This window comes from Perna viridis, chromosome 5, assembly GCF_037379345.1.
Source record: "Perna viridis isolate PV_CMFRI_1.1 ecotype Kerala chromosome 5, ASM3737934v1, whole genome shotgun sequence".
Taxonomy (NCBI): Eukaryota; Metazoa; Mollusca; class Bivalvia; order Mytilida; family Mytilidae; genus Perna; species Perna viridis.
This window is the reverse complement of record NC_142449.1, coordinates 16,881,936-16,894,827: the sequence shown is the minus strand read 5'-3', so window position 1 is coordinate 16,894,827 and position 12,892 is coordinate 16,881,936. Positions and strand designations below refer to the sequence as shown.

Genomic DNA, 12,892 nt, shown 5'->3' with positions numbered 1-12,892 from the left:
TACTGTTGTAAGCCATAGCGTTATAAGCCATACTGTTGTAAGCCGTATTGTTGAAAGCCATAGTGTTTTAAGCCATACTGTTATAAGCCATACTGTTGTAAGCCATAGCGTTTTAAGCCATACTGTTGTAAGCTATATTGTTATAAGCCATACTTTTATATGCCATACTGTTGCAAGCCATATTGTTGTAAGCCATAGTGTTGTAAGCCATACTGTTATAAGCCATACTGTTTTAAGCCATAGTGTTATAAGCCATACTGTTGAAAGCCATATTGTTGAAAGCCATAGTGTTTTAAGCCATATTGCTACATTTTGACTAATTTTGCAAAGGGTTAAACGGTAATGGTTATTAGCTGAAGATGAAAAACAAAGAGTCTAAAATAGGATTCGATTAATCAATGAGATCTCAAATCTCATTTATAAATCATTTGAGGACATCTCCATGTAGTGTTTGGTTTTATTACATGTATATGAATATGAAAATATACCTAACTCTACATCTTTATTATCCAGGCGTGCTTCTCCAGTATACTGGCAATTATGACGCATCGTTTTTGCTTGGTGGCTCAGCATTTCTTCTAGCAGCAGGGTTCCATTTCATTGTATTCATAATTAACTTGAAAAGGGTGCAATGTGATTCCAGTAACCAAATACACTAAAAATGGCTTTTTAACCACAGAATAGATGGAAGAAGTTTTTATTCAAGGCAATGCATATATGACATTAATAAACATGTTGTTTGTATAAGCACTACTGTTTATATAACATAAATAAATTTAAAATCATTGAAAGTCTTATTTCTCGACATCAAGTTGTTTCCACCATACTTGAGCACATGTTCAACCATGAAATGAAGTTATTCCTTACTTTTTTCTGTCTACATCATTGTCAATTTTAAATAATGTTACAATTCATGGCTATATAACGATACAAATCACGTGGTCAATACTACAATAAGTATATTGATTTAAACTAAAAAGAATAAGGATATAAAAGAAACATTGTAAAAACAAGAAGATTTAAATATAGAGTTTTAAATATAGCGCAATCGGAAAAAAATATACATTAGCTATTGCACATTGACGCTTATAGTCTTGATTTTCCGAAAGCATACTTTACGCAAGAATAGTGAATACAGCGGAACTATATGAAAAATATGATTTAGCAACATATAACTCATTTATTTTTTGTACTAGTTTCTTTTTCTATTGGTATATTTCGTCAAATTAGTTTTCATCCTTTTTATCAGTAAAAGGGGACTTAAAATATGTCAATTTTAGACGTAAGCATCGCTGTTTTAAGTAGGTAAGTTTTAAAAATTTAGTGTTGTAATAATTGCTCGAAAGTCATTTTCTACTTGGCTTTCGAACAAAAATATGTTCACCTTATCAACTGTAAAATGCGTTTTTACAATAAACAAACTTCTACACTAAACTCAATAATTGAACTCTAAACCTTACAGAAGTTCGTCATTAGTTAAATATTATTCCGTTAGAAGGCGATATATATTTAAAAAAAAATGGAAAATCACCAATTAAAAATTATGAATTTCTAAGTTTTTAAAATTGAAATCTGTTATTTTTCCTTTTTTTTAAATTTGATCTAAAACTAGATATATGAATCGGGATATTTGTTTTCTCAAACGTTGAACTTCCCTTAGCCTATATATACCGTCAAATTTATACGGGACACGAACCGGTCGCATGCACTATGTGTATGATGGGCATAAAAGGTATAATCTATTACAGTAGTTTACAATAACGATGGTGCTATTTATATCAGCATTATTTTCCAACCAAAAAAGATACTGGAGAAAATATGTAGGCGGTAAGTAATCCTGTTCATGAGAAAGAACATATGACAATTTTATTTTTCTTAAAATTTCTAAAACATCTATTGCCAAACCCGCGCACGTTAATCAAGAAGGATTAGTGATATCTTTTGCAACAGTTAACAACAAGGAAGAAAATATGAAATGTGTCATTAGCATATCTTTGTAGGTTACCCAGAATGATTGTAACCAAAACAGCCAAATCGATGCATACAGATAAGAGGACAGATTAGAGTCAAAATGGCTATACAACCTCCCGATGGTGGTTGGGGATGGGTTGTCGTAGTTAGCTCTCTCATTTGCCATGTATTAATTGATGGAATTGGGCTTGCTTATGGAGTTTTATTGCCAAAGTTTGTTCACTATTTCAATGAACCGATAAGTAAAGTGTCGTTGATGGGATCCGTTTTGATAGGGACTTACATGTGCACAGGTAAGATTTATCAGTACCAATAAATAAAAACCATGCATCAACCTCGATTTTCACGTAAGGGATACGCATATTCAACAACATTTGAAAACGAAGAAAACTGAAAGTTCTTCTTTTCATGAACAACTGCACAAAAATTTACAGGTAATATAAAATCAATAAAACTATTATAGCAATATCAAAATTATCTTTGAATTCTCAAGTATATGAAATTATTGCAATGGTCACATCAAATACATCATAAAAAGTTCGAAGGAATATATTATTTTTGCATGGTGCTAGACATCAATCTACCTACTCTTGTTTGTTCATTTCGAACTTGTTTATAATAAACATTACTTGTAATGACAAAAACTGGAAATGCAAAAAATTTACTTTTTTTCATATTCTCTAAGTAAATTGTTATTTTAGCGAAAATAAGAAATGATTCGCAAATCAATTTTAGCACTATAAAATTTACGTTAAATAAGGTTACAACCAAAACATGATCTGAATGTACTATTGCATTCAGAAATTATTCAATTGTGCATTTAAAACAAATCATTGATTAATGAACACGTTTCCTTTTTTCTGCAATTACAGGCCCAATTGCCAGTGGATTGGTGAATAAGTTTGGATGTCGAGTAGTGTGTATTGCTGGAAGTATTATTTCGGCGCTAGGGTTTATTTTAGCTTCATTCAGTCCCAATCTGAATGTTTTAATTTTAACGTATGGAGTAATTGGAGGTATTCTAATGATAATGTCACTCAAACTTTATTATTCATTGTATTATGCAAACACAAACAAAATATAACTACTAGTATATAAGTATTGGTATGACAATAATTTCAATATTGACTATAGAAAATTGTCTATACAGTATACAACGCATATTGTCATTTTCGTTTATTTACTGTTATGAAAAGAATGGAATGCGTCATATATAAAATTAAATAATGTATGTGCGTATATGTTCATAGCATGCATTTGTACGTAATTATGTACACAGTGATTGTCTAAATATCAACTGCTTTGCCCTGCCAAAATAATCTTTTATCGAGATCAAGGTTATCTCCATATCTCCACTTAAATGTATTATGCATTTGGAAGTTTTAAATCGTCACCTTATTACATAAGTATGATGTGGAAGTTTCATGTAGAGAGCTTACTAGTCTATAGACTTTTTAGGTAGAATTTTGTGATAATATATACCTTTACAAAACAAGCCTTGGCACTCCTTTTTCTGACGCTACCTCATTATTATACAAACTAGTTGCCATCATTTTAGATATCGGTTTTCCCAGACTCTTTTAACCAGTTTGTGTGAAAAGATCATTTCTTCCACTTACGTTTGTCTACAAAGGTATAGATGCAATTAATTTGGCTAACATACCCCATCATAAAAACGTTACCAACAAAATTCCCAAAAGTTACCAAAAAATGTTTTAAAGACAAATCCATACCAATTATTTCATATTCCTATACTTCACCCATTGCATCCATTTTTTTTTATTATAAAAGGCTATTGCAGATCATCAAGATTGAGGACTTCAAGGCTAAACCACCTGACTATTCTTGCAAAAATTCTCCATTCAATTATGGTCCTTCCGGTCACGTCGTTTCGGGAGATTTGTCCATCGGAAACAAATCTCTGCATAATATCCATTCTAAAGGTCCCAGGTACCGTCCATAAATTGGAATTATAACTTTAAAGTTCTATGGATGCCATGGAGGACTACGCAAGAAAATGGATAAAAGGAGAACAAGAAGATATTGATTCTCTGTCAGAGTGGTTAAAGGCCGTGAGGTCCTTAATTTTGAAAAGAATGAAAGTTTTAAGTAGGTCAATGAGTGCCAAGGCTACATCAGTTTTCAAAGACCCCGATGTAGCAGAAACATTGTCTACTATACATGACAAATATGTTGTCGTACCAGCAGACAAAGCCCAAAACAACATTGTTTTTATCTGCAAAACTTTCTACGTCCAATGTTGATTATCAGAGCTAGACGTAGAAAATAATAGCAGTGATTAGACCTATACTGCTACCACACTCTCCAAAGGAGAGATTGTGGAAAACCATAAATCTGCACTATCCTCTTTTGGTCTCTCTACCAAGGACGATGACTGTAATTTACCGTCTATGTACTGGATTCCAAAACTCCTCAAGAATCCATACAAACAAAGTTACATAGCTGGATCTCAAAATGTACCACCAAACCTCTTTCAAAACTTTTAATTTCTATACTCACGGCTGTCAAAGAGGGTCTGCAGTCCTACCACAACAATTGTTACTCCCGCAGTCCCGTAGTGGTATTAATTCAATGTGGATCCTGAAAATTCGAAAGATCTTTAGGAGACAGTAAGTTCAAGACTATAATCAGAATATACTAGCATTAAAACCTATGATTTTTCAACACTGTATACTTCATTTCCCCATACTCAGTTAAAATCCCGACTCAAAAACATTATACATCGTTGCTTTTCGAAAAAAGATGGAACACCTAGATACAAATATATAGTTCTTGGTAGAGATTCCTCATACTTCGTAAGAAATAATTCTAAATTATCTTCCAAATATACAGAGGATGTTTACAAAATGCTGGAATTTTTAATCAACAACATATTTGTCCAGTGTGGTGGACGCGTTTTTCAACAAACGGTCGGCATTCCAATGGGAACAAATTGTGCTCTTCTACTTGCTGACCTATTCCTTCACTTTTACGAGGCTGACTTTAGAGCTGATCTGACCCGAAAGAAAGAATATCGTTTAGCTAGATCCTTTAATCTCAGTTTCCGCTATATAGATGACGTATTATCTTTAAACAATCCTAATTTTGCTTTTGTTACTTTGTATGTATGATTTCAGTTACTTTATGTTCTTTGTTGTGTATATCTGTTTTCCATGTCTGGTATTTGTCCTTGGATTTATACTCGTATAAATTGAAATTGAAATTGATATTAAGTTCTTTCCTCGGTTGATTCGGGCTTCGGTTTGGTAAGGTTTCACTGTTTACCTTTTTACAATGGTTTGATTAGTACATTTTTGTCATCGACGAAATTATTTTGAGTTTTCATTCAAATATTTAAAATAAGTGTGGTTGTTTCTGGCAAATGTCAAGAAATATATTACTACCAAAAATGTAAATACACACTTTATTAATTTCAACATGTCAATAACTGATGACCCTTTTAATTGTCTTTATGTTAACTTTCGTTATGTATGTGTTAAATTGTTTATTACCAGTTCGGGAAATTGTTTCCATTACTAAAAGTTCTATAAAAATTCAATAAACTGTACAATTACCGAACTAGTACTTGATTTGACATAAGAACTATTACGAAATCTCGACAGGAAACAAAATCCTATTCTTTGGTGTAATTCAAAAGTAGTGATGTTATAAATTTCATTTTAACTGTATTCTAGTCGTGTTCTAGAAGTCATAATTGATCAGCAAGTATCTTACACGATGTTTCATCATTAACTTGCTTTAAAACAGTAAAAATGTATAAATTTTAGGTTTGGGATTCGGTATGGTATATTTACCAGCAATTGTCAGTGTAGGAGAATATTTCGAGAAAAAACGTCCTTTTGCAACTGGAATAGCTGTTTGTGGATCTGGTATAGGGACATTTATATTTTCACCACTGATAAACTACCTGTCTGAGACTTATGATTGGAGGAGCATGCTCATTATAACAGCTGGAATTTTGTTACATGGTGTAGTTTGTGGCATGCTATTTCGACCACTAAACAACAAAACAAGCCTGTGTGTATGTTCAGAATATACTATAAAAGCAGTTGATGAAAATGAAGGACATGTAAGCATCAAATCAGAGGAAATTAAACCTTTTATACAACTCCATGAAGTCTCAAACGATACAAATGAGAAATCTGACGAAACGATGAAATGCAAGTTAACTAAATGTTATCTAGATGATCAAACTGAATTTATGGTAAAGGGTAAACATGAATCCGGCGGAAGAATGGACGACAAACCCTCTATTATAAAAAGCTCTGTCAATTTGAATACATATTCTTCGAAATACTCTAGATACGAAGAAATGTCCAAGCATAGATTCATTCTTAACAGAATGAACGATATATTTGACTGCTCATTGTATTGTAACATGCCATTCGTACTGATATTTATAGGGAATGTATTTGCAGCCGCCGCCTATTATATTGCTTTTCTCTTCCTCGTGGATAATGCCTTAATGATTGGAATCCGTAGCAGTGCAGCAGCGTGGTTACTGTCCACAATAGGTTCGTTAATATGGTTTATATGTATGAACATTCTATTATTTTGTGAAAAAAAATACAATGCATGCGCTAATATATTTTTTCAATGTAAAATACGATCTCCATAATCTAATACAGTAGTTATTGAAAAATTGAATTGACGTTATAAGTATGGGCATAAATCATTTCTACAACAGCATAAATACCATTTGAATCAAAACCCTTCAGTTTGATGGTACGTTTAAAAAATGGTGATGTTCATTCAGCATCGATAAACTACAATAAGAATTCGTTTTTTTTTTTAACAAACTGCAATTGCGTATTCTTTTATTATCTAGACACTTATGATGAATTGGTTTTCTTTGTATATATAATTACAAGTAGTCTGATAAATATGGTATATAGGAAATTGGGGAAAAAACTCTAATTTCGCTAATATTTAGTTAAAAACAGACTTAAAAATCGTTTATCCGAATAATTTAATATTGTAATGGCAATGATGCAGCAGAATCACCTGAGGGTGGTATAAAATTTCTAGTTTGAAAACCAAAACAAACAAAATAAAACATGAACTAAAATACACACACCAATCATCAATTATCTGTAAATTATATTAAGTCTCCTTGCTTTTACCTTATATCTCCAAAAGAAAACCTTGTTAAAAATTAAATGCTGTTTACTTTCGTATGTAACTTTCAGGTATTATGAATATAGTAGGGAGGATTTTGGCAGGAGCTTTGGCAACATTAAAGAAAGTCAACTCTTTACTACTAAACAACATCGCTCTGTTACTGGCGTCCATGACATTACTTTTGCTTCCAGTTCTAACAAGCTACACAGAATTGTTAATATTTTGCATTTTATATGGACTAAGTGTCGGTATGCTCTATTAAAATTAAGTAAAATACTGCTATTACAATATAGCAGTAATTTAATTGAAAATAATCTTTTTTTCATCCTAATTGGATCGTTAATTCTGAAAAAAAAAATAATGACAAGATTCGGTATGACTTTATTTAATTTTGTTTCAAGGAACAGAAGCTGTCTTTGTTTTAGTATTGTTCATAATCTAATTGATTTTTATAAAGAAAACTCATGACCAAACTGTACAACAAACGTTATGATTTCTCATTCTGCGTGGTCAACTTTCCCTTCAGTACCTGCGCATGGAGTTTGCATATCACAACTTGTACGTTGTGCCAGAGTTTGCCTAATTACGCGGATTTTTGTATTGTGCTAGACTTCTTAAAATAAGGTTTCTGTGACAGGTTTATACTGTTACAAGATTGAAGTCATCACTACAGAAAGTTTATGGTCGTCATCATGAACTCGTGGATCGTTATGGTGTGTCCATCTGCGCAATGAGAACAGATTTGTTCACCGTGTCATAGTTTTGCTTTCCTTCCTTTTATTCTGCCCTGGTAGGGAAATTTTATAAGAAATTCTGCGGATTTTTCTAAAAAAGCAGAGGACCCATTTTTAGTGAGTTCGGGTTGCTTATTAACTTTTATCTCCTTGTACATGTTATTTTGGTATTTTATGTTCTTTGTTGTGTTTGTCTGTTTTCCCTGTCTTATATTTATCCTTGGATTTTTTTTAATTTCTACTCGAATATTGGTTTCCTAGATTACTGTAAAACAACTAGTACTAGCTAGATAAATGTTTTTAATTATTTGTATTCTTTTTTGCAGCAACATACGTTTCCTTGACGTCTATAATACTCTGTGACATTCTAGGTGTCGACCGTTTAGCTAGTGCATTTGGACATCTAGGTTTAGCTAGAGGGATATCAACCGTTATTGGACCGTTTTTAGCAGGTACAATATGAAATACAAACAATGAACTTTTTTTTTCATTTTGAAATACGAAGTTAACGCTATGTCACCTAAAATTTACAGTACATATTTTATAATGTAAACAATATCATACATTTATATAATAAAATATGTGATCAATTCTCATTTTGTCTGTTTGTTAAATATATATTGTATATACATTTGAACAGAGGCGTAATTCTACGATAAGTAATGGGTGATTTGGCATTATTGATGACATATTCTTGTAAAGGGTAGAAATACAACAACATCACTCCTATCTCACCACAATATTGTATAAATCATATAATCATTAAGCTTAAGACGAAGATGTCTATGGACCGCCAAAACCACATTTATTAGATATTTTATTATTACCGAAAAATATATTATTATCACCAATAATATTATATTGTCTGACTTAATGTGGTTACGACGCATATTATCACACAAACATTAACTGAATTCGTCATTATCTCTACATAATGATCAATTGATTTAATGAAATACGAATTTGATTGCCATTCAATGGGTAATACATAAATTACGCCATTTAGTCATGAATAATGCATTACGCCATGCACATTTTGATCCTTGTTGGTCGTAATAACTATTGATATCACTTTGCATCAACTTTATTAACTTTTTTCAAACCGGTGCAAAAAGATTAAAAGAACTTGTTTAGAAGAATAAATGAGTTTACGATTAGACAACTGAGGTTCAAACTGTATTTTAAAAATGCAGTTCTTACCGTAATATTCCTTTTCAAATTAAAGAACAGGCTCCGATTGGTCAATTAGATAAGCGGTAATGAATATTTTTGCCTAATAAATTCAGATTACTAGAGAGTTGGCTTGTCTTTTTGTAAATATCTTTCAAACTGCACGAAAATAAAAGAAGCAACAAAGGAATCAGAAAATCCATAATGCTCTAGCTTTGTGTTTTTATACTATAATTGTTTGAGTGATATGTGAATAAAAAAACTTCATTATGAGTTGTTCTTTTTACTCAATTGTAGGCGCTATCTACGACACGACTGGGAATTATCACGCTTCTTTTTATTTTGGGGGAAGTATGTTTTTTGTTGCTGCCGTCTTCCATTTTATCATTATGCTACCTTGTTTAAAGACGTATATCAAGTGAATTCGCAAATCAAAAATGGTAGTTGAGAAGGAAAAAGGTTGATAGATCAGTAAAACCAAGACGATTATAAACATACTTTAGTGGTATATATGGCCACCTTCTGACATAACCGGGATTGTGCAGGCTGGTTGCAGAACCATTGTGCAAAATTACCTGGATCGATTAAGTCACATTAATGCCATAGACATGCACATATTCAAGTATTGGTCCATATCAAATTCAAACAATGCCTATGGTAGAGTTGATTTATGGTGTAGGAAAACGCGCCGAAAAAAACAATGTTTTTTTTTTTAGGAAACGATAGTATTTTTTTTTAATTTGAGAAAATCATACATTAATCTTCAAAAGAGAACAATCAAATCAAGAACGAAAAACTTATGAAAAAAGACACTTTCATGTGCAATTTATCTTTATTATTTATGTCAAAAGTGCAACAACGGAATGACTGACCAAGACTTGTTTTCTGTCTGTAACTGTTTCTTAATGAGGAATAAAAGTGGTGGCTTTTTGACATGAATCACCTCCTGTCTGATTTGTGACTGCTACTTTATTAACAGAACATATAATTCATTATCACAGCATTACTAATAACAGAACTGCTGCCATTGCAAAAGTGAAAGCAAGCTGTATATATATCAGATGAATCCAGAATTATCTATAGGAGTAGTACGTAGCTAGTATTATCTACATGTAATTGTTTAGAGACTGTCCATAAAGAAACCAGGCAGATTTTTTATGTGGATGGCACAGAGTAAAATTTTATCCTACCAATTATTTTGTTCCTATGGAACGTTTAACTCATTTTGATGTCAGAACGAACTTGGATATTTTGTATCAAAGTGGATGACTCAGAATATATGTTCAAAGTTCTCTAACAAATCAACAATATTATGAACAAATCAAGCAGTAATCTCCCTTTATTTCATCCTATCTAAGGCCTATATAATTTATTGTTTATGTTTCATTTCATTAAACTAAAACCCAACATTCATTTCTTAGAAAACACGAGCTTGTGATCTCTATTGGTTCAACATTGAAAACAAAATTTGACAGGTGTCATCCACTGTGTGGGTCTTCAATGGACACCCTCTTATTTTTTTCCCTACAAACTTTCTCTTTGGGGTAACTGGGCTTTATCTTTTCAACTTGATACATTAATTGATTAGATGCATTTACTTCACCATCTTCACCAACTGGTACAACAACTGAGTCACTTTACAATGCAAACAACGTATTTGCAAAGCCGTTATGTCACTGACCTGTTGTTTATCTTCTGTGTTCGATTGGGAGGAATGATGCTGTATTGAAATGAATGAATTTTGTTATTTTGTAAGATGACTGCTAGGACACAGGTCAGTTAAAACAATGAAAATAACAATCTCTTTGAGAATAACATTGAGAAAGATATTTCCCACATTGATCAGTGTTAAAATTTCTATTTTTGTACAATAATAATTTATGTCAAGGCTGGGTGAACTTATTACGGGCCGGCACAAAGCCGGTCCGTAATATGCTATGATTTTATAGATGTTACATGAGTTACAGCGAACCTGTGTTTTATTAACTGCAGACTGCTAACAGAACATTATAAATATTAGTCCGGTTATAAATTCCTCATTGAGTGACTTGAACATAACACATTTTTTTTCATCCTTTTCTATTTTATGTTATTTAATATATTGTATTAACAAAGACGATGCAAGATTTAAAACGGAACTCCGAAGCTCTTATCTAAAAATAGATGCTGATATGTAAACCATTGGAACGATCTCGGGAATATGTATGGATCGTTGGAGCGAAAATTTTGCGTTCTTTAGAAGTAATTATAGAAAGTTCAAAGATTACTATATGATTGATATACTAGGTTTCTAAGTCTGATAAATTATGTTTCCATTTTTGAAAATGAACTAGAAGAAGGGCTGTTGATATAAAAAAAAATAAAAAGGTAAATGACAGGAAAGGTCAGACGAAAATTATGGCATCAAAACGGTAAAGTTAAAGATCAAAACTTTTTACAGTCTTATACTATAAAATAAAATATAACTTGCATTTATGGATTGACAAAAAATCCTTCATAATACAACCCCACATTAACTTACGATTGCCTAGTGCATTTTCTAAAGTTTCGCTTTTTACCCTTTGATCTTTAGGACGCTCTTCCATGGAAACGCAAATCACTTGATCGCAATTATGTTTCCCGATTGGCCAAATACTGCTAACATAGTGGCGTTCGAAAAAACTGTATCGAAATTTTGAAATTGCGTTTGAAAAACAATCGAAAATTTGAAATTGGGTGTCATGTGTTCTTTCTTGAAAAAAATGTAGAAACTTAAAAAAGAACAAAATTTTACTGCGTGGTCTATCTTTTTTGTTTAAGACAGTGCTTGTTTTACAATGTCTCTACCATATTATGCCATTCTAGTCATGTGATATTTTCATGATGTAAGTATTTGAGTTTTGATGTATTGATTGTTTTATGATGTTTAAACTTTTTAGTATAAATAGTTACTAATAAAGTTTTCTACGAGTGTTTTGGTACTTCAAATCTTCACTAATTTTTTGTCTCATCTGAGATGAAATACATAGGAATTCTTTCTGAGAGCAACATCGATAGCTGTGTAGTCTCTATTTGATAACTGTCCATTTAAGAATCATGCAGATCCTTTGACATGGATGACACATGGTAAATGTCATCCCACTGAACATTTTTGTTTAAATGTAATGTTTAAATTACATTTATGCCAAACAATATAAAGTTTGTTTCATATTGACAATGGATGGCCCAGTAAAGGTGTTTTAAAGTTACCTCCTACATAGCAACAAAATTAAAGAGTAATCTCCCGTTTTTCAATAAATTTCAATGTTTTTTTTAAGTTGTAGCAATTAATCAAAACTATTATTCCACTTTGAGAAAGGGTGCATTTTTTATATGAAATACGCCATTTTTTAAAAAGGTGTTTAAATGATGTTAAAATGGTGCAACAAATTTGACGTCATTTGACATAAACAGTCAAGAATGATAAATTGTGGTTGTTTTTAATTCGGACATATTTCATGTATTAACATCCACAAAAAATATCTCCAAACCAAAGAAACAACTGTATATTTTCATATATGATAAACTTTTTAATAATGAATGTATTCACCAAATATAAAGTTCTTGTTTTGGTGTGGACAAAATTTTCTTGCCAAAAATAAAACCAAAATTGACCTTATCCTTTGCCCTGTGCCATCAACTATTGGGTTTGTGCATGCACATTGTCTTAATACTGTAATACCTAATAGACGCAATACCATATTAGGTCTATGCACCCTACTTCGTGGGTATATATTTGATCTCCTACTTTTTGGGGGTTGAATCGAACAACATTCACCTAATCTCGACCTTCATTTGGCACATGACTGACAGACATCACATTTTACGTAAGTCAAAATTTCAGCAACTTTCACGAA

General features: G+C 31.9%; 1 protein-coding gene across 3 annotated transcripts; it reads left to right on the top strand.

Moving 5' to 3' along the window:
- The first annotated feature begins 1,133 nt into the window (after positions 1-1,133).
- LOC148616290 (monocarboxylate transporter 14-like) lies at positions 1,134-11,970 on the top strand. Of its 3 annotated transcripts, none has more exons than XM_088583184.1 (7): positions 1,134-1,305; positions 2,001-2,264; positions 2,844-2,987; positions 5,760-6,506; positions 7,182-7,361; positions 8,174-8,299; positions 9,315-11,970. In XM_088583184.1, the coding sequence occupies exons 2-7, from the start codon at positions 2,072-2,074 to the stop codon at positions 9,437-9,439; spliced, it is 1,515 nt and encodes a 504-aa protein (XP_088439310.1). In that variant the 5' UTR covers positions 1,134-1,305; positions 2,001-2,071; the 3' UTR covers positions 9,440-11,970. The 3 variants fall into 3 exon arrangements, with proteins under 3 accessions (XP_088439310.1, XP_088439309.1, XP_088439311.1); XM_088583183.1 differs by lacking the exon at positions 1,134-1,305 and adding an exon at positions 1,690-1,827; XM_088583185.1 differs by lacking the exon at positions 1,134-1,305 and adding an exon at positions 1,718-1,732.
- Positions 11,971-12,892: the final 922 nt, after the last annotated feature.

What these genes read in the sequence shown, in the direction of transcription:
- LOC148616290 (XM_088583184.1), top strand. Translation starts at nt 2,072, where the DNA reads ATGGCTATACAACCTCCCGATGGTGGTTGGGGATGGGTTGTCGTAGTT. An exon ending in TTTATATGGACTAAGTGTCG is followed by an intron (nt 7,362 to 8,173) that starts GTATGCTCTATT and finishes TCTTTTTTGCAG; the next exon opens with CAACATACGTTTCCTTGACG. An exon ending in TATTGGACCGTTTTTAGCAG is followed by an intron (nt 8,300 to 9,314) that starts GTACAATATGAA and finishes ACTCAATTGTAG; the next exon opens with GCGCTATCTACGACACGACT.